At 41.4% G+C, this 27,637-nt stretch overlaps 1 protein-coding gene and 1 non-coding gene across 12 annotated transcripts in view; both read left to right on the forward strand.

Moving 5' to 3' along the window:
- The window catches only part of Piezo2 (piezo type mechanosensitive ion channel component 2), a 428,243-nt gene that overhangs the window by 225,867 nt on the left and 174,739 nt on the right, over window positions 1-27,637 (forward strand). For all 11 annotated transcript variants that reach the window (XM_045144701.1, XM_045144707.1, XM_045144708.1 and 8 more), the window contains exons 5-7: window positions 9,593-9,755; window positions 21,320-21,530; window positions 23,653-23,866. In XM_045144701.1, coding sequence (XP_045000636.1) covers window positions 9,593-9,755; window positions 21,320-21,530; window positions 23,653-23,866 — 588 coding nt within the window. The remainder of the gene's footprint in view (window positions 1-9,592; window positions 9,756-21,319; window positions 21,531-23,652; window positions 23,867-27,637) is intronic.
- LOC123458977 lies at window positions 25,357-25,463 on the forward strand. The gene has a single exon (XR_006635910.1). It is a non-coding gene; the product is annotated as a U6 spliceosomal RNA (small nuclear RNA).

Consider the following 27,637-nt stretch of genomic DNA (forward strand, 5'->3'; position numbering starts at 1 on the left):
CCAATGCAATTGACTATAGCCCAATACTTTGCCCCAAAATTTATGTTTGTTACTTTCATCTATCTCCTTGTGGATGAATCTAAACAATCTACATTTTGCATACACTTTGAAACATAATGTTCATGAGTCACATCTGTATCCATAGAGGAAAACCTAGATTATATGCATAGTTCATTGGTGTTTATTTATGACTTTATGGTGTACTTTATGAGCATGTCATAATTTAATTTTTCCTCTTTATGAATGTTAGTCTTAATTTCCAGCTTTTTTATTCCTTTTTAAGAGGTTGAGTCACTCTGAAACAAATATCATCAATATGACTGTAACAAGATTGGAAAGGAAATGTTTGGGTCTTTAAGAGAACATGAGGTTTGACCCAGCTTAATATCTTTTTTTATGTGTGAAACATTTCATTGGCATATGCCTTGGGAACAGCCCAATTTAGGCTAACATTTTATGTGGAAAGATACATGGTAATCTCACTGATTTACAAAAACAGGAAGTTGGTGAATTTGGCTATCCTACTTCCAAATGCAGAATTTACTTGAAATAAAATTTAAAGTATTATTATATGTCCTGTAGTCTATGCTTATAATGAGTTTAGAGATCTCTACGCAGAAATTTACTCTATGCTGTTCTTTGGCCCTGGGTAATTTAATTTATTCTGTTGACTTTAATCAACACATATGAAAAAAATAATTCTCAGATCTACTCCTCCAACCATGGCTTCCTTCCAAGGCCTGAACTCCATGTGACTTCCAACTTGAGTCATGGCCTCTGCACCTGCAGGTTCTAAGCACAACTCTCACACAGCATGGACACACCATCTCTGACCCAGAAACCCGCTGCTTCAGCTGCAGCCCCATTGTCTTAAAGATCATGAGCTTCCTTTACACCATGTGCTTCAAGAGTTTGGCTGTGGAAATTTCTCCCAAACAATTCAGCCATTGTTGGCACAGCCTGACCTTAACTTCTCTTTTACTTTATCTCTTTTATATACTATCTCAGCCAATGCCCAATGATCCACAGCAAATATTCTGTGCTCCACAGTCAGTACCCCATGCTCACAGTCACTGGTCCACAGTAAATATCCCATATTCCACATCAGTACTGCAGGCTCACAGTAGTTGCTGTGTTCCACAGCCAATATTCCATGCTTCACAGCCAATACTCTGTGCTTCATAACCAGCACTCCATGCTCCACAGCCAATATTCCATGCTTCACAGCTAGTACTCTGTGCTTCATAGCCAATTCTTTGTGCTTCATAACCAGTACCACATACTCCACAGCCAATACTCCATAGCTAGTACTCCATGCTCCACAGCCAATATTCCATGTTTCACATCCACTGCCCTATGCTTCACAGCCAATACTTCATGGTTTCAGTCAATGCTCCATGCTCAATAGTCAGTACTTCATGCTCATAGCCAATGCTCCATGTTGCTTAGTCAATACTCCATGTTCCACAGCCAGTGCTCCAAGCTAATACTCAATTCTCCATAGTTAATACTTTAAATTTCACAGTAAATGCTATGGCTTAACACCTAATGTTTCATAATCCACAGTTAATACTCCATGGTCCATCATTAATATTCCATGCTCCATAACCAATACTTTATTCTCACAGTGAATGTTTCATGCTCCATTGCCAGTACTTCATGCTCAGAGTCAAATGTTCCATGTTTCATAGACAGTATCCCATGATCCACAGCTAGCACTCCAGGATCAATGTAAATGCTTCATAATTTACTAAATTAACAGATAAAAATTCATGTAAAGTTGGGCCATTTAATGGTCATTAGATACATTTCACATCTCTTTCAAATGTTTTCTCCAACATATTAACTCAATAAAACAAAATGTGTGCTAATGATTTAAAGCAGATCATAAAATGAAAAGAACTGTGAAATTTATTCACAGGAGTTCTCCACACCATCTCTCAGACAGTAATCATCCCCCCATCCAAGTACTTGTGTTTTATCTTCACCTAACTAAGTGACAGCTGTCTTTTCATAATATTCTTCTAACTCACCAATGCTGCTTAGTATAGACTTCAGTCCAGGGAAGCAAGGAGTGGCTATCTGGAGAATGAGCAATATATGTCTGGAGGTGGCACACATCTACACATCTAGCCACACTCCCCATGGGCTGTGAAAGTCCTCAGGACCCAGAGTGAAGTAGATAGGAGGCCACTGTCAGGCAGATGAGTAAATAGGAGGATGACTTAGTAATGCAGTGCTTTGAGTACCACACACATTGAAAGGAGCCAGTAGTCATTCACTTATGAAATGAATGATGGAGCAAGTCAGAGACAGGGCGCTGAATTCACAGTGAGGATGTGGCCATTGTGTTTGACACTCTTGGGTTTTTTAAATTTTATTTATTTATTTTTTATTTATTTACTTTTTTTAGACAAGGTCTCACTCTGTAGCCAAGTTTAGCCTAAAATTGGCAGTTTTCCTGATCAGTCTCTCAAGTATTGGGATTACATATGTGTGCCTCCATGGCCAGGTCAAATGAGAACTTCAAAGAATTGTTAGACAAGGAAGAAGACTGCAAGGGCGTTCAGAGGCAATACACATTTCTGTTCTGGGCATCTGCTTTCAGCGTGGTTTGAATTTGATGTCGAAGGAAATCATAGCAAGAAATAAGACAAACAGGACCTGGAGTGGGAGGGCCTGCTGTTCTCATCAGAAAAAAAAAGTGGATGTTTCCTACTGATAGAACGCCAGCACCACCAGCTTGATACTTGTAAAACCCAAGCCCTGGCAGCAATGTAGAGGCCTGCTTGGCAGAGGGGCAACCCAAGACAAAATGACAAGAATGTTGCTGTAGAAATAAAGAGGAGGGTGGGAAAGAGAAATGCCCTGAAGTGAATCCTCCACCTCAGTCTTTTCATGAGAGAACAGTGGACCCCAGCTTCTGTCCTGACTCCACAATTGATGAAAGCACCATTTGTCAAAGGCAGGAATATATGAGGGAGAACAAAGCTGGGAATAAAGATTAGTTTTGAAAGGCTGTGGAATATTGAAAAGGAGGTAAGTGGTAGGAAAGGGGACTGCTGTTATTTCTCAGAGCACAAATTTGAACTGGGAATACACATTTCCAAGTCATAACATAGATGATCATTGGAACCTGAGTAATGGATGTACATCCAGTTAACTGTTCGGAGTCACAAGAAAAGCAAGTGATGAGCAGAACCTTATGAAACCAATGAATTTATTGGTGGGAAGTAGACAAGAGTCTAATGGGTGCAAGCCAGCTTAGAACTTCTTTTTATTATTGAGAACCTTATGAACATAATTCATATTGGTCATAGTCCCATCAGGTTATACTCTTATGTTCTCTCTTCCCTCCCACATTCCACTGAGGGCCCTTCTCAGTGGGGTTACTGATATTCATTGTGGGGTCATAAATGCACTAGTCAGTCTCTGTAGGGGGGACAGTGTACATCTTCCTACCCTGAGGTTCTTACATTCTTTCCTTCCTCTCTTTCACAGTGTTCCCTGAGCCTTGAAGGGTGTGGTATAAGTCTCCTTTAATTTTGAGTTCTCTGCAGCCTCTGATTTTCTGCTTTGATGAGTTTTGAATCTCTTCAATGTCTGCTGACAGCTCCCTGAGGAAGGGTCTCAGTCTAGATGTGAGAGTAGCATTTATATTTAATCTGCCACTTACTTTGTAATGTCTCTTGGGCCCTAGAAGATTTGATAGATGTTCCACATCTTGTGCTACACAGTCAAATTTCTGTCATATTGATGGGTCTTGGGTCTCTCTGGTATTTGCAGCCATCTCTAAGAGTGAGAGCAGCACGGATCAAAGGAGATAAAGAGACATTATAACACATTGTTCTTACAGGCATAACCTCTCCTTTCAGCCAAAGAACATTGGAAGATTCCCTCTAGGGTCTATGGCCTTCTAAGCCATAGGCTTCTGTCTTGATTCTCAGTACCAAGTATGAGTTCTCTCCCACTGAACGAGCCTCATATCCAGTCATCAGTTGATTGCTCCCATAGCCTGTGTGCCACTATTGTACCAGTGTGTACATCTTGCCTGTCTGGTTGATTTTGTAGTTTGCATGATCCATGGCTTGATCACACTGTTCCCGGCAGCTCAAATAGCATTTTTTCAGCACTATGAGAGCTAGCCAGAAGAGAGGTGGCTCCTATCTCAGTTGCAGCCTAACCTCTCAATGTCCTGCAGTCTTTAGCAATGGGGTCCAGCTTAGGACTTCTTAGTGGATTTCCCTGGAGTATGAGTTTTCAAGTATGATCACAGATAGTAGATAAGTAGAAAAGAGGACCGAGGAACACCAGGGAGAGATTTGAAGAAGTGGTTCAGCTTGCTTGTCACACACAGCACAGTAGTTCATTGTGATATGAATTAGAATGGGTCCTGTGGCCTTACAGTTAGGGGGACGACTGTGACCAGGGTATTTCGTAGTTTCTGGAGGAAGAGAAAGCCTTTTGTATTCAGTGGAAGATGGATTAGGTGCAGGGAACTTCGACTATATTTAGATGGTGACCAAAAGAGAAAGTAAGACATGAGAAAGCTTTAGTAGGCTGCCAGGCTCTACCCCTACTGTACAGTTGAGCCAATCATTTAATTGCTACACTTGTTGGATTCAATAACTTGGAGTAGCCTATTTCTCATGCTTTTCCAGCTCCTATAAGTCCCATGACTCTCGGTGAATGGATGATCATCGAGTGATTACATATGGAAATGGAATGAGATAACCCAACTTGTTAGAGTCCTATTAAGACCTAACCACACAGTGGGATTGTTACACAGTATTACAATTTCTTTTTTATTTTTAATTCTCAACATTTTTTATTTTTTAGTTTATTTAATTTATTTATTTGAGAGAGAGAGGGAGAGAAATAGGCAGGGCGAGAGAGAGAAAATAAATGTACTTTCATCATATTCTTCAAGAGTTTCATTGTTTCTGGGACAAGAGTATTATGAATGCATGGCTTTGTTGGCTCAGCCAGCCACAGCAGTGGTTTAGCACCTCTGTGGCTGAACAATGCATTCTAAATGGGAACCATAGACAGCCTTGGATCCAGTCACTGAATTTTATCACCGTGAGTGGAATGATTGCTTTTGCAAACTACATTTCCTTTGTTCCCTTAATATATGTATGCTATGAAATGTCTCTTTGGAGACCAAGAAGCACAACGTAGAGATTGTTGCCTCAAAGTGAGTGCAAAGTGGGCGCTTAATGCAGTCCACAGGTGGCAGAGCGGGGCTCTGGCTTTCTGTCTCTCGATTGTGGCACAAGAATCAGCAGTGGTTGCAGCTGGAGCTCTCCTTACCTTACTTTAAGAGTTCTTTCTTCCCAACTCAGTTTGCTTTGTGCATTCATAAGGTGTGACAGTCAATTTGTTTTCCATTAAAGGGTTATCATAATGTCTATAACCCCAGATCCTCTCTGGTAACACAACCCTGCTCTCAGGATGTCAGTCACCCAAGCCCAGTCTTTATTCTCTGGTCACTCTTTTTGATTCCCCTTGTCCTTCTCATTATTCTGATGATGTTAGATTATTTGCTCTACAGGTCATGCAAGGAATGCTTTAAATATATGCTCCTGTGTGTTTCCTATAATAAAATCATTATCAGATTTCATGCTTAAGCATTTGGTTTGGATGAAACTTTCAGTGAATGTATCTCTATCCCCAAGTGAAAGGCATTTGCCATGTCTTTTAGAACCTTGTCACATGGTAATTGTATTATCTATGGAAAGACACTTTGTAAAAGAAAGCATTCACAGGACAGTTCATCTCTCAGGTTGTTTTGATTTATTTGTTTTTAAAGCAAACTATATTGGTCAGAGGTTTGGTTTCTAGAAGACCCTACACTAGAAGGCCCTTTGTTGAATTAGCTGTGTATATATGTATTATATTTTGGTAAAAAAAAAAAAAGGAAATGCTCTGTGCAGTCACAAGGGACTAGTTAAATACTACCGGGTAATGAAGAGGAGGATATGTGAGAATCTATGTGAAATTTTAGTGATATAGAAAATGAATGAATCCATTTTAAAAACAATAGCTAAAGCCAGGCAAGGTATATATAGTAGGCAACTTCTTGTTGCTGGGAGAAAATAACTGAAAAAAGTCAAGTAAAGGGAGAAAAGGTTTATTTCAGCTTACAACTCAAGATTTCAGTCCAGCATGGCAGGGAAAGCATGCCAGCAGAAGCTTGAAGCAGAATTGGGTACATTCAGTCCACTGTGAGGAAGCAGAGTGATGGTCTCTCCTTTGGTTACAGCCCAGGACCCTGCCCACAGTGTAGCTGGATTTTCCCACCACAGTTAACCTAATCAACATAATCTCTCAGAGTTGACAATCAATCTAAAACATCACAGTATTTAATACCAATATTTGGGGGAGTGAGGCAGGAGCATCATAAATTGGAGGCCAGCCTGGGTAACATAGATCTTGTCTCCAAAAACCAAAAGGCAATTCCCCCATTAATATATATATAATTAATATATATTAATTAATATATAATATATATATAAATGGTTTGTAAACTATAACTATGTACATATACTCACACATAGCACAAAGACCAAAAGGGCAATCCTGGGATATGCAGACTATAGGACATTCATTGGACTCTATCTGTGGAACTTTGGATTTCATTACCTTCTGAAGCCTTAATTTTTTTTTCATATGTCAGTGTGTCTCTCTGTAGGAGGTTGATATTAAAATATGCAGCGCTCTATATCAGTAAGAGATGTATACTATTGATAACATTTTATCACCTTTAGTGGCTCCATTGGGCACCACATCAAATCACATGTCCTCCAGCAGTTGCCAAAGTGGCACAGACCCTTGACATCTCTGCTTTTGTAACTTGCTGTATGAGCCCAAATTGGCCTGACTCTCCCCAGAATTCCAGTCATTTCATTAGCTTTTCCTGATAGAATTTATTCTTTGTCATAGGGGTGAACAGAGAACAGTAGTGTGTAGTCTTAATGTGACATGTCCCCAAGGGCTGGAGCATATCACTGTTATCCAAGCTTCTGAAAGGGACTGGGCTGGCCTGGGTCATGTGCTGAAGGTGTGTCAACTCTGCTGGTAGCTGTTAACTTCTGTAGTTTTTCACACAGCAGAGAAGACACTGCCAGAACACTTTCAAACTCAGGCTATGCGTGCTGGCTGGAAATGCTGCCAACCTGAACAGTGCCTCCAGTCCTGTATTCACCACCCTGGGACATGCCCCAAGGTCCTAGAGAGCCTCTGGATGACCCTTCCCAGACAGATTCCTCCTCCTCTTCCAACTGAAGACCCTTCTCTGCACATCACATACTCTGGTCCATACTCTTCCTATACACTGTTCGTCTCAAAATCTGAGTCATGGCAAGATAAATCAAGCATGTATGAAAATTGCTTTTTTTTTTTTAACACCCCATCCCAGTTACTAAAGTCCCTTGGTCATTAAGTCCTGTTACTAGGCCACCCTATCATCAGCACCCCCACTCGGCAGACACCCCAAACTTGTCAGTCACAAAGCAACCCCACCCCAGTCATGAGGGTTCCTTGGTCATTAGGACCTGTTATCAGGGCGTCCTCACCTCCATCATCAGTGCCCCATTCACTATGCACCCCACAAACTTATCAGTCACTTGGTACTCCAAATCTAGTCACTAAGGCCCCCTGTCATTAGGTCTCATTATTAGCTCCCACCCCTTCATTATCTCCCTATTCACCATGCACCCACACCTGCCAGTGTGACCTAGGACCTCTCCAGTCACTGCAATTTCTAGGGTGCCCCTAACCCCATCTCTTGGTCCTCAGTCCATCTATGGTGACGAGATCAGGCTCCCCAGGCCAGCGGCTCACGGTATGATTGAGGAACTCCTGGCAGGAGGAGAGGCACTGGCCAGCACCACTTGCTACTGCAGATTCCATATCACCTGATTGTGCGCCATGCTACTGCCCAATCCCACCAAACCTGGACGGCAACAGCCATGGAGATTATTTAAACACCCGTCGATGCTTCTGCTCTCCAGATACAAGGCATCGGTGAAAATACATGTTTCCTATTTGCAAAGTTTTTCACATGTGTTATTGCATGCTAGTGTATTCATCCTTCATTTTTCCTCTCTGAAATCATGACCTAGTATACTTTGTCACTCAAATGCAATAATAAGGACAGCTTGTCACAGAGGAAGATCAAGGGGTCTGTGGGGATTTGGGCAGTGCAAAGTAATGGCTTACTGCCAGACTTGGGCCTGAACCCAAATCTTCTAAGTTACACACTACTTCTGTAAGATCAAAAGAATAGTCATGGTGCTGGAGAGATGGCTTAGTGGTTAAGCCTGTGAAGCCTAAGGACCCATGCTCAATCTCTCTCCGGATCCTATGGTAAGCCAGACACACAAAGGTGAGGCAAGCACAAGGTCTCACATGCCCACTAGGTGGCACAAGCATCTGGAATTCGATTGCAGTGGCTGAAGCCTTGGTGCACCAATTCTCTCTCTTTCTCTCTCTCTCACTCATTCTTTTGCTCTCTTGTTCTCTCTCTCTCTCTTTCCCAAAAAAGGAGAGAGAACCTTACTTGGAACAGTCCAGGAGACAAAATCAACTAAGTACTATATAACCACAAGGTGCTGGAGTCAAGGATTATTTTAACATTATCTCTCTTTTTTTCCTCTGGATTTGATTACAGTTTTGAATAAAATATCTTCAAATTGCTAGTGCAGACTTAAACTTTGTTTAGATGATGAACACCTGTACCATACAAGACATGTGTTTTAGTGATGACAATATAGTTTGTTAGATCTTATAGTGCTCATTGGTCTAGGTTTCTTTCTTTGTTGATATGTGTATATGTGTACGTGCACATGCATGTGGTGCCCACGTGTATGTGCAGGTGTGGCGGTCAGAGGAGGATTCCAGTAGCATCCTGTATCATTTCTCCACTTTGTCTCCTTGAGACAGAGTCTCTCACTGGATCTGGAGTTCGCTTTTTCTCAGTTAGGCTGGCTGACTGGCGAGCCAGCAATCTTTCCACTTCCACCCAACCCAGCACTGGGGTTATTAGCATGGGCAGCCATGCCTGGATTTTTTTTTAATATATTTTTTTAATTTATTTATTTATTTATTTGAGAGCAACAGACACAGAGAGAAATACAGATAGAGGGAGAGAGAGAGAATGGGCGCGCCAGGGCTTCCAGCCTCTGCAAACGAACTCCAGACGCGTGCGCCCCCTTGTGCATCTGGCTAACGTGGGACCTGGGGAACCGAGCCTTGAACCGGGGTCCTTAGGCTTCACAGGCAAGCGCTTAACCGCTAAGCCATCTCTCCAGCCCCATGCCTGGATTTTTATGCAGGTGTTCATGCCAGGTTGAAATTCAGTTCCTAATGCTTGCACAACAAGCATTCTTATCCACTGAGCTACCTCCCTAGCCCCTGGTTTAGCATTTTGTACAACATTTCTGAAACTCCCATGAAACACTAGTTTCCAATTTTCAGTCAGATATTGGGCATCTGATTATTCCAAATCACTACGACTGAAACATACAACAAGATGGCTAACCACAGAAATATAAGACAACCTCCTCCCGTTTGTTTTTCCTCTCCATAGCTTGAAGGGAGCTGATGCTGGCAATGGGATCCGAGTGTTCGTGCCTGATATCGGGATGTTCATTGCAAGCCTGACCATCTGGCTTATCTGCAGAAACATTGTTCAGAAACCAGACCCAGTAGAGGCAGCACAATATAATTCTGAGTGTGAAAATGAAGAACTGGTAAGTCTGACCACGTGTGTCTTCCTTCTGGGCGTACTAGGGCCTTCTCCCTTGAGATGTCGTGCAGTTACAGTGGTGACAGATCAGCATACTCCCGGTGTATGGAGGATAAATGGCCATGCTCCCTTTGCAGAACAGCCTGAACGAGACCACCAGTGCCCACCTTGACCATGAAGAGACAGGTGTTATGCATCTAAGTGCCAACCTTCATGAGGTCCTTGTCAGATGGGATCAGAACCAGGCTGCTTGCTCTTTTCATGACCCCATATGAACACCTAGCCTGTGCTATAGTCTAGGATTTTTCCAGGTGAATGACCTCATAAAGTTATCCACAATGTTATGATTCTCTGGGTCAGCAGAACTCAGTTCTGGAAGATTACTTAGAAAAGTAACATGTGGCAGATTTCACAGGAAAACATTAAATGCCACTACAGAAGCCTCCTACCCTGTGCAGCTTTCCTTCAGAGTATAGCCGTGCTCACTGCCTTCCCCCCTGTGAGTTGGTTTGTTCAGTGTACTTGGGACGAGTCATTTCAAACTGCTCCCATGGGAGAGTGCACATTTAGAAAAGTACAAGGATTGAAAGCCTGTAATTAGGGAACAGGTTTCAGGAGCAACTATTGGAACAGAAGCATGTTGGAGGACATGTCCTGGTGTGTGTGAATATATCCTGTGCCACATCACATGGTCTGCTGACCCACTTGGAAGCACTGTCATGTGCTGAGGACTATAATTTGTTATGCAAGCTCAGGTGACCTCGACTTTAGAGGAAGTTAAGTTTTTGAAATGGAAAGATGAAATTGGCAAAAAAAAAAAAAGTACTTGATTTACAGCTTAGTAGGGAATGCCATTTTAATTTTAAAAAAAACTCTGTATTGAATCTGTAGGTTACTTTTGGTAAAATAGTAATTTTTACAATATTAATTCTACCAATTGAAGAACATGGAAGACAGTTCATCATCTAGTATACTTAATTTCATGTTTAGTGACTTGAAATTTTCATTAGAAGTCATTTACATTTTTGGTTAGGTTTATTCCTAGATATTTAAGTTTTTGTTTTTTTTTTTAGGCCATTGTGAATGAGATGTTTTTCTTGATTTCCTTCTCTGCTAGTTAATTATAGTTGTATGTGAAAGCTACTGATTCTTCTTTTTAAGGCAAGCCCTACAGACTGGCCTTTTTAATGTGAGAGGAAAGAGAGAGAGAGAGAAAGAATTGGCACACTAGGCCCTCCAGCCACTGTAATCGAACTCCAGATGCATGTGTCTCCTTGTAAGCATGTGCCACCTTACATCACTTTGTACATCTGGCTTACATGGGATCTGGAGAGTTGAATATGAGTCTTCTGGCTTTGCAGGAAAGTGCCTTAACTGCTAAGCCACTTCTCCAGCCCCTTCTTGCCTATTTTTATTCCTTTTATGTCTTCTTGTCATTGCTCTAACTAGGATTCCAAATACTATGCTTAATAGAAGTGGCAAGTGTGGGTGCCCTTGTCTCATTCCTGACATTAGAAGAAATGGTCTCAGTTTTCCTCCATTTAGTGTAAGGATGGTTGTGAGTTTGTCATATATGAACTTCTTTATTTTGAGTTATGTTCCAGTACTTTCATCATGAAGACTTGCTGGACTTCCTCAAATGCCTTTCCTGCATTGAGATGATTATGTAATTAAAAAAATATATATTTTAAGCCGGGTGTGGTGGCTCATGCCTTTAATCCCAGCACTTGGGAGGCAGAGGTAGGAGGATCTGAGATGACATAGTTAATTCCAGGTCAGCCTGGGCCAGAGTGAGAACTTAGCTCAAAAAATATATATATTTTATTAAGTAGAAACTTTGTATGGACACATCATATGTTGGTACCATCATTTCCCTCTTCCCTGTCCCCATTCCACTGAGGGTCCTCCTCTGGGGAGTAAGGTCAGCATAGATTAAAGGGTATACGCATTGTTAATTTAGAGAAGTTCTCTCTTTTTCCTTACTGCTGAATAGAATTCCATTGTGTAAATGAACCACCTCTTCATTATACATTCATCAGATAATGAGCATCTAGGTTGATTCCAATTCTTAGCTATTGTGAATTCAGCAGCTATAAACATAGTTGAGCAAATATTTCTGCAGAAGAATGGAGCCTTAAAGGTAGATGCTAAGTAGAGGAATAGCTGGGTCAGTCGGTAGCTCTATGTTCAGCATTTTCACATTGATTTCCACAGTGGTTGTACAAGTTTGCACTCCCAACAGTGAATGTGGGTTCCTCTTTTTCCACATCCTCACCAGCATCCATTGTCATTTTATTTTTTAATGATTGTCATCCTGGCTAGAATAAGGTGGAACCTCATAGTTGTTTTAATTTGCATTTTCCTGATGGCTAAGGATGTTGAACATTTTCTTAAGTGACTGTTAGCCATTTGTATTCCTTTGAGAATTCCCTATTCAGCTTCATGCCCCATTTTTTGAGTGGATTGTTTGATTTTTTTTATTGCTTAGTTTTTGAGTTCTTTGTAGCTTCTAGATATTAGGCCACTGTTAGTGGTATACCTGGTAAACATTTTCTCCCATTTTGTGGGTAGTCTTTTGGCTCTGATTATGGTATGTTTTCTGCACAGAGACTTTTTAACTTCATGAGATCCCACTGGTTGAGTAATTGTTTAATTTTCTGGGCTACCAGAGTATAGTTCAGGAAGACTTTCCCCAATCTTATATTATGGAGAGTTCTTCCTTTTTTTTATTTTTTAAATTTAATTTATTAGTTTTCTTTTCAGCAAATACAGGCAGTTTGGTACCATTGTTTAGGCTCATCTATGATCTACCCCCTTCCATTGGACCCTCCTTGTTGATGTAAATGGGTCATGCATTGCGGAGTTAGCCCACAGTTATTGGTACGATAAATGTCTCTGCAAATCATGACCCAATATGTGACTCTGACATTCTTTCCACCCCCTCTTCCGCAAAATTTCCTTGAGCCATGTTGGGTTCATTTTTGTTCTGCTTCAGTACTGAGGTGTTGGGGGCCTCTGAGGCTCTGGCTCTCTGATTTGGTAGGAGTTGATTTTTCTCTGTGTTGGTCTCCTTCCCCTTTGTGCTGGTATCCAGTTCACAGGAAAACATCACCCTTGCTTGTTTCGCCAATTGTCCTTAGTTTCAGTTGCACCCCTTTTGAGGTATGTTGGGGAAGCTCTCTCCTTAGGATCTGCATCTATCTGAAAAAGAGAAGCAGATTCTCCAACGGAGAGTAAGTTAGCACCCAGAAAATTGAGATAACACTTACTTTTTTTGATAGAGAATTTGATAGGTGTAGGCCCTCTTGTACCCCATGCTTGATGGTAGCTTGATATTGGAGAGTGGGCTTGTGTTTGGGTATGGTTCTGACTTGTTTCCCAGCTCCAGCTATGGATCTAGTACCACTGAGGGGATCAGTTAGCCAAATCAAGAGCAGTTGGTTCCTCACCATGGCTGTGTGCCACTATTGCACTTGTGTGGGCATCACATCAGGTTATTTGTTGCTAATTAGGTTAGACAATTAGTTGCTTGGACAGATATTAGTCATTTCTCCCAGTCACCCATGTAGTACCTTCTGGCACTAGACACGCTGACTGTCTGGGGACTGACTCTCTCCTGGCTTCCAGCCATGCCATTCCATTTTACGTGTCATCTGCGTATGGAGTCTTCAGCAATAGGGTCTTACCACTGGCCTTTGGTGGGTCATCAAGTACTCTGACAGAAGTCTGTCATTGTTTTGGGAAACCTTGTAGGTTTCTCTGATCAAAAGCTCATTGTGGATGGTAGCCCCAAGCTGGAAGTGGGGGTTACAGGTCAGTGCCCACTAAGAAATTGAGGAAAACCATAACTAATATACAAGAGTTAGGAGAGAGATAGAGAAGAGAAGGGGAGAGGGATGGAGGGAAGATGTAGGAGATTTAGGTCAGTCTTGATCCTACCCTCTCCAGTGTCTTGTGGTTCAGGTCTTTCCTGTAAGGGCCTGGTGAAGGTTCAGCCATTTGGTCTGTCTTTTAGGAAGTAGAATTTTATGGTACCATTGCCGTTTGGGTCCGGAATACTGTTTTCCACCCTTCGATGCTCTCCCTGCCCTCCCCATCCATCCTGTTGTCTAGTCCATGAGGTGCTTGCTGGGTATGTAAGGTATCTTGGGTAGATTCAGGTTGGGTGTTAGTTCTTCCTGTGTTTTCTTGCAGTCATTTAAGAGTTTTGGGTCATATATTGAGGTCTTTAATATATCTGGGGTTGATTTTTGTGCATGCTAAGAGAAGCGGGTCTAGTTTCATTTTTCTACCTGTGGTCATCCAGTTTGTCCAGCACCATTCTTTTCTCTAGTGTATGTTGTTTACTCCTTTGTCAAATATCAAGTAGCTACAGTTACTTCAACTAAGGGTTGAGTATTCATTTCTGTTCCATTGGTCTAGTTGTCTGTCGTTATGCCATTACCATGCTGTTTTATTATTATGGCTTTGTAGTATAACTATAAATCAAGTGTGGTGATAACTCCAGAGATGTTTCTTTTGCTGAGGATATGTTTTGGGATATCCAGGGCCTGCTGCCATGCCATATAAATTCTGAGATTATTTTTCTATCTCTATGAAGCATAAAGCTGTGATTTATATTGGTATTGCATTGAATCTGTATATTGTTTTTGGTGAAATTATCAATTTCACAATATTAACTTACCTATCCAGGTGCATGGAAGGTCTTTCCATTTTCTCATGTCCTTCTCAATTTCTTTCTTAAGTGGTTTTATGTTTTCATTATATAGGTCTTTCACATCCTTGTTTAGCACTATTCCAAGTTATTTGATTTATTCTTGCTATTGAAAAAAGGACAGCCTAGCTGATTCCTTTCTCCATATATTTGTCTTTTGCATTTGAGAAGACTACTGTTTTTTGTGTGCTGATTTTCTATCCTGCCACTTTGCCACTTATGTATAGGATCATGTCATCTGCAAATAGGGCTACTTTTACTTTTTCTTTCTAATTTGTATATGTTTTATATCTCTGCCCTGTCTTATTGCTTGGGCTAGTACTTCTAGTACTATGTTGAAGAGCAGAGGTGAGAGAGTCTTGTTCCTGATCTTAATGGGAACTCCTTCAGTGTTTCCCCATTAAGTATGATTTGGGCTTTCGCCACTGAGCCATCTCTTGAGCCCCACATGTATCAATTAATTCTAAAAACATGTTTCCTTCCTGTTCACATCTCATTTTCATATTTATGCTTACAGTACCTCTGTCTCATTTGAAATTTGTTTAAATATCCAAGACACATATATTATTAATCACTTTATTCAAAGATAATGCAAGATAGATTGATCAAGAGATACACACATGGATATCCTAAGATCTGCTATTAGGGGGCTGTTTTCCATATCAACTAAATTTGTTTTGCCCTTATTTAAATATTAACTCCTATTCTCTTAGTACATTCCAGCCCAGCAGGTAGGCCAGGAAGGGAGCCACTGGGGTGATGAGTGAGCATAGGATGAAGCCTCAAAAGAATAATTCTGACTTGCAGCAATCTGGTGTTGAGTCCAAGAGGAATCCACAGCCAAAATAAGCACAGGGATTTATTTTACTTTTAAAGGACCCAACATGCTCCTTACTACTTATAAATCTTGGCTTTTGCACCCTACAGTGTTTAGTTTTTAGAATGCTGAAAGAATAGTGTTTGCTGGCATTGTTTTTTTCTTTCATTTCTCTCAGTGGAGAAATTGCAAGATTAATCCACTGGTGCCTGGGAGAGATCTTTTCCAAATGCAGACTTGTTTCCAAGTGGCTGATAAACCCTACAGACTGCTGGGCCTTCCAGGCAAGATCTGCTCCATGAGGGAGAGTGTTGCAGGTTTGAAGGTGTTCACAAATCCAGGAGTTCTCTAGGGAAACCCCTGGGGAAGTGAGGACCACAGCCACGGAAGGAGACCTGGCTTTGCTGTGGAATGATATGGTGGATGATTGTCAGCAGTAGAGCCTACACTTCACATGCAAGAAAGATTCTCTGTCATGACTATATCTGCAGCCAAGTTGTGTGTTTACTTTAATTCAGGATCAGTTATCTCTGGGAGAAAGATTCTCATTCTGAAACCTTAAAAGATAAAGAGTTATATTAGGAAAGCAAATGTAGAAAAATGGGTATCATCTGTGCAATGAGATGGTATATGATTTCACTAAAATATTATCTATCTATTCTTCTATTTTTATTATCTGTATGTTTCTATATTTATAATTTCATGAGATTTGAGACCTTATTTTTAAGCAAATAATATTTTCATGTATTTTAAACCACACTTTTTACAATATTTTTTTTTCAAGTATAAATTTCAGTCATAACTTGACCTGGGTTTTAAAAAAAGCATCTTTTTATTTATTTATTTGAGATAGAGAGAGAGGGAGGGAGGAAGATTATAGGCATGCCAGGGCCTCTAGCCATTGCAATCAAACTCCACACACATGTGCCACCTTGTGCATCTAGCTTACATGGGAATGGCGGAATCAAACCCAGTTTCTTTGGCTTGTCAGATGAGTGCCTTAATTGCTAAGCCATCTCTCCAGCCCCAGATATCTTTTAAATAGTCTGACAAATAAAGTAAATAAAATGTAAAAAAAGATAATAAAGAATATTCCAGCCCAGAATAGTAGGGAATGCCTATGATTCTAGCACTTGGGAGGTGGAGACAAAAGGATTAAGAGTTCAAGGCCAGCCTCAGCTATATAGGGAGTTAGACTGGAATACATAAGACTCTATCAATAAAAGGAAATGTTCATGGAACAAATTGACTTTGTTTAGACAGACTTGAAAATGTAGCTAATTGTAAAAAATAGGTTGAGGTATTAGCATTAAGGAGGCAGAGAATGTAGCTCAGTGGTAGAGGACTTGCCTGGTGTGTTTGAGGCACTGAGTTCTATCCTCAGCAACAGAGAGAGAGAGAGAGAAGGAGAGAGAGATGGTTCATAATTATGAAATTAGCTTAAACATCTTTGAACTGCTAAGTGTTTGTTTCATGGATTTGATAATCCGTAAAGCCATATTTAACAGTGTATGCCTATTCTCTGCCTTTTCCTTTTTTTCTTTTAGGAGAAAGCAAGAGTGAGAGAAAGAGTGAGGGGTGAGAGAGAATTGGCACACCATGGCCTCAGCCACTGCAGTCGAATTCCAGACACTCGTACCATCTAGTGGGCATGTGCAACCCTGCACTTGCCTCACCTTTGTGCATCTGGCTTTCATGGGATCTGGAGAGTTGAACATGGGTCCTTAGGCTTTTCAGGCAAGCACCTTAACTGCTAGGCCATGTCTCCAACCCTCTCTACCTTTTTCAAGTGCCAAAGGAATCTCTATTACCAATAATGATATTTCTAGGGCAGTTTATTCAGAAGTTCTCGAATATTTTGCTCTGTTCCTTGAATATATATTTGATAAGTGCTTGTGTGCATTGCAGTCACAAAATACAACAAACTCCCTTCCACAACTACCTGCTGGATCCTTGTCCTTCAGCTCAGTTGTCTCTTATGGTTTTCACTAAACACTTATTGCTCTCCAGACTGGGGTTTTAAAGCAACATCTACAAATTCACTTTTCCAGGTTAAATAAGGCACTATATAAACTACTCTTAGGAAGTTTGGACAAATAATCTTCCCAAAGCAGGTTTGACAACAGAATAAAATATTTGCTTTATCTGTGGGATATCATCATTTGGGGTTTACACAGCATACGTGACAGTGCCCCCGTGGCCCAGCCTTAGACTCCTCTACTTCTTGCCTTTTCGGGGAACACTGGGAAGACCATTTGTCTTCTACTATGAGTCATAGCACTTCCCCTCCCATCCATGGGCTCTTCTGTTGAGATGAACCCATTCTGTTAAGATAAATTGTTAACTTTGAAAAGTAAACAACACATAAACAACTGGTGACACTGTGGAAAAGGCTTCCTTTCCCTCCCAGACCTTGTGGCTCATTCCATGTGACTGATAGACTTCCATAGAAATACTTTTGAAAATTCACTTTCAGCCACAAAGAGGAGGAAAACAGATTCAGCTGTGGTATAAGATCTGGTTTGGGGGTCCAAAGCCTCACCGAAGCCCAAGGAAGCTCCAGATGTCCATTTTGTCAGCCTGTTTTGCAGTGAAGGGAGTTTCCTGAAATGTGGTTTGCATCGTGACTGCTGCTTGGTGAAACTTCCTGGAGAGCCCTAGCCAAAAGCCTCCAAACAGCTGGAGGTCCAAGGTGTTCCCCAGAATCACTGTGATCCCTGCCTGGGATTCACTTCCAGTGTTTGATTCAGTGATGAGGCTGAGGGAGGGCCTAGCAAGCTCTTTCATGACAGTCTCCCGTTGGTCTTACAATTTATCCTCCCACATAAAATCCTGTGGTGTTGGGGGTTAGGAAATAAGAAATTAGTTCCAACCAAAAGTAAATGTGTTCTTGGCTGTCCTGCTTGTCCATACCTATGAGAGGTGGCAGAGAACAGAACAACTAGGTAGGAGGCTGCAGCAACAGCATTGAGAGCTCCCTCATGAGAAATAAACAATTAAATTGTGTCATCTGCATTTGAAATCGGAGACTTTCATTTTTTTATTTGTAATTGGCAAAAAGTAATCATGTATATTTTAGGGTACAATGTGGTATTTTAATACATGTATTTGATACACATATGAAATCATATTAACATGTCTATTGATGTGTCATAGATTGCCGGAACTCATTTTTACTGTCTAAATGAAACGTTACAGCCTCGAGTCAGGGACTTCTTTGATCCTGCCCATTCTACTCCTAGCTTCTGGCAACCACAATTCTTGTTGTCCACTCAGGAATTTGGCTTTTTAAATTTATATCCATAAGCAACATCCTGGGCCTGGTTTGTTTCAGTGAGTCAAGATTTTCTAAGTCTACCCTTGTCTTTCGTGACAGGATTTCCTATTGGAATTAGCAACTTTTCAAGTGGCAAGACAAAGGCCTTGATTCTTTAAGTTCTACTTTTTGACCAAGATCATAATTCTCTGCAATATTTTATTGGACTCCTTTTGTTTGTTTGTTTGTTTTTTGATGTAGGGTTTCACTCTAGCCCAGGCTGACCTGGAATTCACTATGTAGTCTCAGGGTGGCCTTGAATTCACAGTGATCCTCCTACCTCTGCCTCCCAAGTGCTGGGATTAAAGGCTTGTCTGTGAATAGACATGCCAAGGGGATTGGTGGCAGTCTCAGCCCTGATCTGGACAGTGGGTCTCACAGAGACGGACCCAGCTGAGTGTGGGCTTGCTGTCAGCTTAGCAGGTTTAAAATAAATACCTACTAAGTGCCCCAGAACCTCTTGTTTAAAAATGCCTGGAGCCCTAACATGCGATGGTTTATTTATAACCCTCACAGGACCCCATCGTACCTCAGCAAGGTCAAGGGAAGGCATTGTGTAACCTCAGCAAGGCTTGTGACCAGAGAGCTCTGTGATTTAATCTACATCCGTAGCCATTCTATAATGGGATAATGAGTCATCTGTGATGAAAGTTATGAGTGTGTTTCTTCCTGTGACCCAGGCAGCCCTCCACTGTGTTCTTTCTTTGTCTTCCTCTTCAAGTGTAGTGACTAAAGGATTTGGCTTAACTTCCTGCTTGGAGGGAGACTTTGTACATACTTCTCACCTGGTGTCAGCAAGGGAAGCTTATCTGATGTGATCAGAAATGTGGTTTCTTTTCAGTAGCTTCACATGAGGGATTTTGCCCATGGTGAGATGGAGTAGCAGGAAGGAAGGGCTGCAGTGATATCCAGACCTAAGAGTTAGGGAAGAGATCCCATGGCTCATAAAGAGAACCTGTGGATTCTGATTCCCAAGTCCCTCCCCAAAAGCCATGCTCCTACACAATGAAGACACTGTAGACAAGCAAGGCAGTCCCAGGTGGGCAGCACCACCCAGTTTACATGCACGAATTTCCTTAATCCCAGAATAAAAACCCATGGGGGTATGCATGTGTGTATTTCTGTGTATGTACATACGTGTACTCCTACAAGTGGGACTGTATGCATATGTACATGTGTTTATGCATAGATGTGGTTTATAGGAGTATATGTGTACATGCATGTAGATGGGTGTATTTGTAGAGTCATGTGTGCACATGCATGTATGTAGGGATAAGCATGTATGTTCATGCGTGTGTGGACAGATGTGTTTGCATGAACATGCATAGCTGAGTCAGAACAGGTGCATCCTCTAACCAGTGGCCAGCTCCAGTCCTGTGGTCTGGTCCCTTCTTGCTGACAGGATGTCTCTGAGTCCTCAAAGCCTCCCGGGATATTCTTGAAGTTGACACAAGTCCCTGTAAGCCTGTCTTCCCCAGTAATCTCAGCCTACTAAGAGCCAGCTCCTCCCCCATCAGTGAGTGCTAAGTAAAGATCTGAGCTGACAGTCTCAAGAAAGAACCAGTAATGTGAGGGAGCCAGAAAAGCCAGGCTCCTCTTTAGTCTTGCAAAATGCCTGATCTGTGTTGAAAGTCATCCAAGCCACCTCCAGAGGCTCTGTGCAACTGTGCTGAAGATGCACAGCATGGTGGCCTAGGGACACATGTGATATTCCCCTTCACAGGAAGATTCCTTTTGTCTTTGATGATAACACGTAAACATACATACATACATACATATGATTCCTTTTAAAGTCCTAACCTTTTAGAAAAAGCTTCTAATTAGCACACAAGAAAAACCCTTAAAAACACTCGAAAACATTTTCACATTCCCAGTTAAAAATACTACCCAGAGGGCTGGAAAGATGGTTTTGCGGTTAAGCACTTGCCTATAAAGCCGAAGGACCCCGCTTCGAGGCTCGATTCCCCAGGACCCACGTTAGCCAGATGCACAAGGGAGCACACGCGTCTGGAGTTCGTTTGCAGTGGCTGGAGGCCCTGGTGCACCCATTCCCTCTCTCTCTCTTTCCCTCTCTGTCACTCTCAAATAAATAAATAAAAATAAACAAAAAAATTAAAAAAAAATACTACCCGGAAGTTTGTGTCTGATCTGGGAACTGGTGTCTCCTCACTAGATCTCTGGTGGTCGCACTGGGGTGCTGAATTCTGTAGGATGCAGCCAGTACAGTATTCTCTAAAAGGATCACACAGGAAGCCACAGCACCGTTGGCCAAGCAGCCTGAGATGACACGTTCTTTCCTGGTCAGAAATCCAGGGATGACAAAGACAGGGAAGCACTGCGCACTCCAGCCCTCTGATGGTTTTACCAAACCAACCAGCACCAGGCCAACTAGATTTAAAGAACCAAATATAGATGGACCAAAGACGAGATTAGTAACAGATGGTCCTGACAGTTTTTTATACAAGAAAGCGCCTATTTTTGGAGCACAAGCACCCCAAGGCCCCAGAGGCTGAGGATGCTTCCTGTGTATCTCTTCAGGAAAGATCACCGTGACATGCGGTCATTATCAGGACGATCAGAGATCTGGGGACTGATTTTCTTTTGTCTTTCCTAATCTGTAAAATTAATGTCAGTAACTGACCCATAAGTTGGAAATGGATGAATATGCCCTTGGGTTAACAGGAGTCTGCACCATTACAGTTTTTGTTTTTCGTTTGTTAGGCTGGAGGAGAAAAAATGGACTCAGAGGAGGCACTAATTTACGAAGAGGACTTAGATGTAGGAGAAGGCGCTGACGGCGAGGTGGAAGAAAGCACAAAATTAAAGATGTTCCGAAGGCTTGCCTCCATCGCCTCCAAGCTTAAGGAGTTCATCGGCAACATGATAACCACAGCAGGCAAGGTCGTGGTGACCATTTTGCTGGGCTCCTCAGGTGAGTGTGCCCACAGTGTCTTTGGGCAGTGAAGGTCACAGGCAGGGCTGTGCATAATGTAAGATGTGGTTGAAGAGAGGCAGGAAACAATCGATTCCATGAACCAGCATAGCACTGTGGCCCCTGTAAAACCAGCCGCATGGACAAACCACACCCACAAAAAAATAATTTTTCCTGTTCCAGCTCGAGTTTTGAGGTTTGGAGAAGGACTCTGTTAACATTTGTCAAATAATTTTCTTCCATATCTAAGTGACTCCACATTCTTCTTTTGTTTTTATTCATTTATTTATTTGAGAGAGAGACAGACAGGCCGAGAGAAAAAGGTAGAGAGAAGCAATGAGTATGGTTACTCCAGAACCACCTGCAACTATAAAACAACTCTGGATACATGTGCCGCTTTGTACATCTGGCTTCATGTGGATATTGGGGAATCAAACCTGGGCCAGTAGGCTTTTCAAGCTAGCACCTTTGATCATTGAGCCATCTCTCCAACCTGGTGACTTCATTTCCCAGGTTTAGATTAAAATAAATATTTATTTTTGCAGAGTGATTTTTAAAATATTTAATTTATTTACTTATTTATTTGTGTGGATGGATGGATGGATGGATGGATATTCCAGGGCCTTTTACCACTGCAGACACCACATACTTGTATCAGTTTTTGTATTGGGGTTTATGTGAGTGGCTTGGGAATCAGACCCATACGAACAGGCTTGGCAAACAGGTGCCTTTAACAACTGAGCAACCTTCTAAGCCCCTCCCAGAGTCTTTAACACCATCTGCTACAAGAGAAATTTGAGTATGCCCAGGCCAGCTCTGTCTTTACATCATAGGGCATTTGAAATCTTAATTTAACTCTCCAGGATATACGATTTTTAGTCTCAAGTTGAATTGCAATCTTCCTCCATAGACTGCCATTTCCTTCATGTAGATGTTGGCCACTCTGGTCATTCCGTCATAACGTTATCCTGATCTCCCCGCCCCCACACTTCCCTCCCCACCTACTCACAGTGCAGAAGTCTTGTTAGACCCGCCCAGACTCTGAATTGCAAAGATGAAATAATCACCTTCTTAATTGGGAGAAAAAAAAAAAGGAAGAAAAGAAGGTTGAATTTCTGAAGAAACACAACCCAATATTTTAATGAAGAAACCTTTCAAAATGCCCCCATGAAGTTACTTAGGCCTGTATCAAACAGGAGAAGCCTCATTTGACCTTCCCCCCTGGGTGACAGAAGAAAACACAACTTGTCAGATAGAAGGAGACTTTAGCTACCACCAGATGTGATATTATTATGAGTCATAGTTGGAGAAAAGGTAAATTATTATAAAGAATTGATTTAGGGCTAGAGTAACGGCTTAGTGGTTAAGACGCAGCTAACACACTTGCCTGCAAAGGCTAATGACCCAAGTTTGATTACCCAGTACCCACATAAATCCAGATGCACAAAATGACACATGCATGTATCTGGAGTTCGTTTACAGTGGCTGGAGGCCCTGGCACGCCCGTTGTCTGCCTGTCTTTCTTCTCTTTTTCTCTCTGCTTACAAATAAGTAAATAAATAATATTTTAAAAACAAATTGGTGGGAAGGAAAGAATGTGTATATAGATGTTCCTAAAAATTTGTGGGGGACAGCAAATAGGAAAAGCATAAAGGTGCATATGTTAATTCTAATACTATGAAAAGTAGATGCTTGCTTAGTTCAAATACCATGAGTAGAATTTCTTCATCAGCTGATTTTTTTTACTGTACTTATGACACTGTCAGGGGCTGGAGAGATGGCTTAGTGGTTGGAGGCACTTGCTTGCAAAGCCTGATGCCCCAGCTTTGAGTCCATAGCAAATGCATGGGACCCTGCACCTATATATGTGAATGTGCACACACACACACACACACACACACACACACACACACACACAATAAGTAAATGAAAAATTTAGCAATTCTTTACGTATGACCTTTTCTACAATAAATATTGATTAATTATTCTGATCATAATCAAAAGATGTAATTAACATGTTTGAAACCCTGATAACTATCTAAAAGTAGCTGAAGAAATGTCACATAATTTCCAGTCATTGCATTTATTGAGTGCCAAGGGGATTTGTGTTTCTTCTTCTTAGGCATGATGCTGCCATCTTTGACCTCAGCTGTGTACTTCATTGTGTTTCTGGGGCTGTGCACCTGGTGGTCCTGGTGCCGAACTTTCGACCCACTGCTGTTCAGCTGCCTCTGTGTCCTGCTGGCAATTTTCACAGCTGGACACCTGATTGGACTCTATTTATACCAGTTCCAGTTCTTTCAAGAAGCAGTGCCACCCAATGACTACTATGCAAGGTAAGAGATGTGACTGATCTGTACGGAGAGTGTGCTCCTTCCTCAACCCTGTATGGTCTTGGCAATGCTCTGCAAAGTTGTTCTTTTCAATGCTAGTGGATAGATTAAGTAAAGGCTGGGCAGGATGGGGAAGTGATCTAGCATTTTAATTTTATTGAGTAACGTAGTCTAGACTGTAAAAGAGGGTGTCTGGGAATGGAGGTGCTACTGGCCTGTGGGAGGAAGAAGAGCAAATAGGGCGGACCCAGGGTCTTAGCTGAGGATGGAGCTCCATACAAACATTTTGCACCAAAGAATAAACTGTATGGGTCTTACCATCCAGCTAGACAGAGCTCTCACTGGCCAAGTATATGGCCATAAGGTGAGCATCAAAAATTATTTAAAGACCAGGAAGAAGACTCAGTGGAGAAAGTGCCTGCCTAGAAACTGAGTACCTAACTTTGGATTCCCAGACCCCACATAAAATCTGGGAGCCATGGCATACATGCACACATATGCACACACACCAAATAAATAAACAAATATTTTTTTTTTTTTAAGTTTGAAATTTGGAAGCTGAAGCCGGGCATGATGGCACACACCTTTAATTCCAGCACTCGGGAGGAGTTTGAGGCCAGCCTGAGAATACATAGTGAATTCCAGGTCAGCCTGGGCTAGAGCAAGACCCTACCTCAAAACACCACCACCAACAACAAAAAAATTGGAAGCTGGGCAGATGATTTAGTACTTAAAGGCACTTGTTTGCGAAGCCTGCCAGCCCTGGTTCAATTCCCCAGACACTCACATAAAGATGGATGGACATTTGTTTGCAGAAATAAGAGACTTTAGCACATAGGCATGCACATTCACACACACGAACATACACACACACACACACACACACACACACACACACACAATAAATAAATAAGTCAAAATTTTAATTGGTTATGAAAATCATAAAAATAAAAATACCAAGGACAGCCAGGCTTGGTGGCATATACCTTTAATTCCAGCACTTGGGAGGCAGAGGTAGGAGGATCACCTTGAGTTCAAGACCACCCTGAGACTACATAATTAATTCCAGGTTGGCCTGGGCTAGAGCAATACCCTACCTCATTAAACCAAACATATTATTGAAGGCTGGAGAGATGGCTTAGCAGCTAAAGTGCTTGCCTGCGAAGCCTAAGCATCGAGGTTTATTTCCCTAGTACCCATGTAAGCCAGATTTACAAAGTGGTTCATGCATCTGGAGTTCATTTGCAGTGGCTACTGGCCCTGGTGTGCCCATTCTCTCTCTCTCTCTCATAAATAAATAAGTTAAAAAAAATCAGAATCCAGGATGAGATAGAGAGATAAAAGACAGAAATATCTAACAATTACCCTGAAATAAAGGCAACTGTAATATCAACTCATACTGTGAAAGTAAGAATTAGAAGTAATGAATTTAGCATTTGCTTTGACCTTTGGAAGCCTGTCTAAGCCACTCTCAGTTCAAAAGGGAAACTTTTGTGCTCACTTTGGCAGCACATATACTGCAATTAGAACAATACGGAGAAGATTAGCATGGCCCCTACACAAGGATGACACTCAAATTTGTGAAATGTTCCATATATTTACTGCAAAAAAAGGGAAACTCTTACCTATAACATGATACCAGCTAAAGAAAAGGAAAGAAACTGTAGGATTAGAAGATTGTTCTTCATCCATCCCTAAGAATGTGTTTGATTCTGACCACAACCAAAAATTCATCCTTAAGAATCAGTGGGGATGACAGTGGTCAATTCCTTGATCAGTGGACCAGATTGAATATTGCCACACTGGGATACCTTGAAGTTTCACACCTCTACGCCATTCAGCAGTTGAGGCAGTGTCCAGCCATTACAGCTGAACTCCAAAGTATAGGATTTGCAATGCACAGAAATAATTCAAATGGCTCCACATAAGACAAAGTCATAAAAACCCAGGTGAAGATTTACCAAGGAAAAATGATCTGGTCTCTTCAAAAAGAAGTGTAATTTTTTAATTGTGTATAGAGAGCACGTGGCAAGAACAAGACTCTAGTTTAGAGAAATTCCCACTTAGTAAACACATGTGCAGTGCATCTCACATCAAATCAGACCAAACCCTAAAAGATATCTAGGGACTGAACGAGGGACATTTCCACATTGACACTGTTAAATTCTGAGATTTGTAACGGTATTGTAGGTAAACAAGAGTGGGCTGTTATTCTAGGAGTTTAATGGGGAAGAAATATGATGGATTGTGATGAAGAGATAAAGAAGACAAAATTATGTAGATGATCAGTGTGATGCTATCCATTGACCTGCCTAAACTTTTTTTGTCTATGAACAAGTCCAACATTCAAAGTCATGGACAATAGAAAGGTGGACGAAGGCATGAGTGAGAAGACTGTGCAGGAAGGGTTGTCTTTATTGTACCTAGGAAAGTGGTGCTGTGTTTCTTTCTTAATGAGAAACAAGAAACTTGCACCTGAAAAGAATATGAATAATACTATCTTGTTATTAATATAGCTTGCATCGTTTCAAGTGACTGCAATATAGTTTTTAATATGATGATAGATACAAATGTGTGATGTGTATGACAATATTGGTTCATGTATAAAATATGTTCATGATAATGCTAATTTGGAGGCTGGGGAATTGTCTTGGTTAAGTGTTTGTATGAGGATCTGAGTCCAATCATGAGAACCCATGTAAAAAAAAAAAACCAACCCTCCAGACATGGTGGCACATGCTTATAATCACAGTGCTGAGGAGGTGAAGACAGGCAAATGCCTGAGGCTGTCTGGCCAGCCAATGTAACCTAAGATGGTGAGTTTGAGACCAGTGAGAGACTCGTCTCAAAAAACAAAATGGTGGGCTGGAGAGATGGCTTAGCGGTTAAGCGCTTGCCTGTGAAGCCTAAGGACCCCGGTTCGAGGCTCGGTTCCCCAGGTCCCACGTTAGCCAGATGCACAAGGGGGCGCACGCGTCTGGAGTTCGTTTGCAGAGGCTGGAAGCCCTGGCGCGCCCATTCTCACTCTCTCCCTCTATCTGTCTTTCTCTCTGTGTCTGTCGCTCTCGAATAAATAAATAAATAATTTAAAAGAAAAAAAATGGTGAATGGCACCTCTGAGGAATGATACCGAGTTTGTACTCAGGCCTCCATATGCATGAGCACACACATGCACCGCTCCCCATACACACAGCTGCACACCCATACGCATACACATACACAGAAACCGCTAGCTTGTGTATAGCCAATGCTAACAAACATCAGAAAGTCACGTTCTAATACTGCATGCATTTAATTAAAATAAAAAAAATGTTGCTGCCCCCACACACATGAGTAACTCTAAATCCAATTGGTTTTCATATTAACCCAGAAACTTCAGAACTGTAGTTCAGTCTAATCACAGAAGCATGCTACACAGACACATTAAAACTCAGGAGTCATTTTAATGGGGCGTATTACATAATATTTATTTTAGGCAGGAGTGAATAAATGCTCAACTTTAGTACAGACATTAGTTCTCAACTAAATGAATTCTGTAGTTTCTTTTGGACATTTAATTTTTGGTTTATTGAACCTATATAAAATGTTTTGCAGTGTTGAAAGGGCTGGCTTTTAGGGGATGACTTAATTGGAAATGTAAATATCCTCTCTGGGGTAGTAGTTTCTTGGGGTTGGGTTTGTTCTCTGTACTAGTTTAGGATCTTTTCTGCCATCTAGAGGCTAATGATGGGAAATTCAAAGACAATCTATAATGATCTTGAAGACAGTGCATCT

Source organism: Jaculus jaculus, chromosome 2, assembly GCF_020740685.1.
Source record: "Jaculus jaculus isolate mJacJac1 chromosome 2, mJacJac1.mat.Y.cur, whole genome shotgun sequence".
Lineage (NCBI taxonomy): Eukaryota > Metazoa > Chordata > Mammalia > Rodentia > Dipodidae > Jaculus > Jaculus jaculus.